The sequence below is a fragment of the Benincasa hispida genome, chromosome 3 (assembly GCF_009727055.1).
Source record: "Benincasa hispida cultivar B227 chromosome 3, ASM972705v1, whole genome shotgun sequence".
NCBI classification, from domain to species: Eukaryota; Viridiplantae; Streptophyta; class Magnoliopsida; order Cucurbitales; family Cucurbitaceae; genus Benincasa; species Benincasa hispida.
In genome coordinates, this window is record NC_052351.1 from 42521495 (window position 1) to 42524193 (window position 2699).

The window sequence follows — 2699 nt, forward strand, 5'->3', positions numbered from 1 at the left end:
CAGAGATCATATTTAGATTTGTTGGGTTAACAACTCGACCAATCCAAATTTTCAAGTTAGTCTAAAAACATCCCACCATCCAATCCAACTCAACCATAAACCAACCCAAGTCAGCCGCGTAGGTGGCTGAAAAAAAATACTTAATTGTTAAAAATAATTTTGTTAATCAGCTTGGGCTTGGTCCAGTTATGGATAATTTTGGGCCGAGCCTTTTGAGTCGTCTCTTTATAAGCAAACAAGATCTGAGAGTTGAAGAAAATCTCCATTTTCACTTGCGAAAGGGAATCGAGACGAACGAACGCAGACAGTCGAAGGAAGATGAGGAAATTTGATCCATGGCCGGTGTTTTTCAGGCGAGAATGGAAGAGGAACTGGCCCTTCCTTGTTGGTTTCGCCATAACCGGCACCCTAATTACCAAGATGACCGCTGGTCTTTCTGGTACGATCGTCGATTATCATACTTGCTTGTTATTTCTTCTCGATTATTCGTCTTCTTTTCTGTCTTAATGGGTTGAATTTGGATCCTTCACTTCTTTTTGTATTGATCATTTCGTCGATTAATTTTCAGAGGAAGAGGTGAAGAATTCTCCCTTCGTTCAGAGGCACAATCGGTATTTTCTCGGAACCCTAATTTACGCCCCCGCACTTTCGATTTGCATATAAATTAAATCTAGTGAATACACTTTCGATTTGTATGTGGATTTGTGGTTTTAATCTGAAAAATCACGAATCCATTGAAGATAATTCTGCATTTTATTATTGGTTTTCTGATTTCTGAATTAGGGTTTCTACATTTACTTGAGTGTGGAAGTCTAAATTGTTTCTGTGCATGTATTCCTTGTTTATTTCTCACTAGTGACCAGTTTTTTGGAGTATAAATCTTGATTGAAAGACGATTTAAGGGGGAGGCTAAAATCCATCATATATAACCTGAAATCATCTCCAGTGAGAATTGAATAGAGGGTCACTTCGTTTTGACCATAATCTGAAAGTTATTAAGCTTCTTTGTCTCTAGATGTTATTATACAATCACATATCTTGTTTATGTAAAAAGAAACTTTGCATTTGAGTATCTGTCTTTCTACAGCTGAGAGACATGTTCGGTTTTTGAGTGTTTCTTCTTCTCTATTCCTTTTAACTTTTATGGGGATTGTTGATTTAGAACATAGGAATGTGCTTGACAAGTTAATGCCCTTCCTTCTGCAGGTGAATCCTTTAAGGGGGATTATTGGCATTGCAAAGTGAGATGTTTTCATTTCTGCAAAATAACGGATGCTACGGTTAGTTTACAAGCCATTTGAAGCAAGTTTTTTCGGTACTTCTCAGTATGTATCAAAACTTGGATGGATTTTTTTGTGATGACGTTGTTTACTTCTTAAATGAACATGAATTCTTTTTCGTAGCATCATTTGACTGAGAACTTTTGCCTTCTTTAATTTGGAATGGTGGAAACTTGTTCACGCATTGATTAGTATTTGTCATATAAAAGCGTACATCACTTTTCAGATTAGCTAACTCTCATCTTCTGGACCGATTTCTCGAAACAACTGGCGGAGTTCAGTTGTCAAGGAATTCATGGGATGATAATATTTTTGTGGTACATAACAAGTTAACAAACCATATAATATGCATCCATCATTCATAAGTTCATTGTATCTCTTCATTCCTTTTGTACTAAACTCAACCCACCCTGGGTTTGCATACATTGCTTTGTATTTGTTGCAAGAGCGAAAGTAGTGTTAGTTTTGTTATTTAATTTTGGTAGTTTTGTTATTTAATTTTGGTTTGATGTCTCTTTGTTTAAAAAATATATACTCTTATAAACGTTTCAAAACCATCATTGGTATTGTTTGTTATAATGTTACGAAAACGCGACTTCAAATTAAAGTTAAAATAGTCATTGTGGTAGGTTATCACTACACTGTTTCAAGTCTCAATTTAATTTAATGTTTTAAAAGATTTCTTACTTCAAGGTAGCTTTAAAACTTTTATGAAGACATTACAATTTTATGATTTTTTGGTTCAATTTTTATAATTATTGTAAGCTTGAAGAGTCGTCCAATTTTTACCGTTGAAAGTTGGATGGTGTAATTGTAAATGCTACCATACTTGAGGGGTGGTCTTTGCAATTTGTTATTATTATTTTTTTAATATTTAACAGTTTGGTTTTCACTTGTATTTGACAAACTAAAGAAGGCCATTTGAAAAATGTCATTCTTTTACATGACAACCTATGATTGGGGAATTATCAAAACATTTTATTTAAGTTAAAAAAAGCAATGGACGTGTTATTCTTATTGTAGATTCTAACATTTTACTGATATTGTTCATGCTAATAAGTAAGAAGTTTAGATTTAATACGAATGAAGGATTGAAAAATTTGAAAGTGATTGAAATTCAGCAACATTCAATTGAACGGATACACCCACCAAAACAAGGAAGATGAAAGATTACAAAAATTTAATATAACTTATACTTTTCATTCGCCTTGAATTTTGTTTTATTAGTCTTGGTTGAGACAAAATGTAGAATGAAGTGGTAAATTCATGCAATGCAATCAAATTACATAATGGAAGGGGGAGATAGATATATAATGGAAGGGGGAGATAGATATATTATGCGTGTTTGGAATGTGCATTTTTAAGTGTTCAATTTAAAACATAAACTATTTTAGAAAAAATTTAGTTTTTGACAACAAA

The 2699-nt window shown here is 33.2% G+C and overlaps 1 protein-coding gene across 1 annotated transcript; it reads left to right on the forward strand.

Moving 5' to 3' along the window:
- The first annotated feature begins 246 nt into the window (after positions 1-246).
- Positions 247-1510, forward strand: LOC120072840. Its single transcript, XM_039025357.1, has 3 exons — positions 247-439; positions 569-611; positions 1207-1510. Exons 1-3 carry the CDS (start codon positions 319-321, stop codon positions 1208-1210), a joined length of 168 nt encoding a protein of 55 aa, XP_038881285.1. The 5' UTR covers positions 247-318; the 3' UTR covers positions 1211-1510.
- The last annotated feature ends 1189 nt before the right edge of the window (positions 1511-2699 follow it).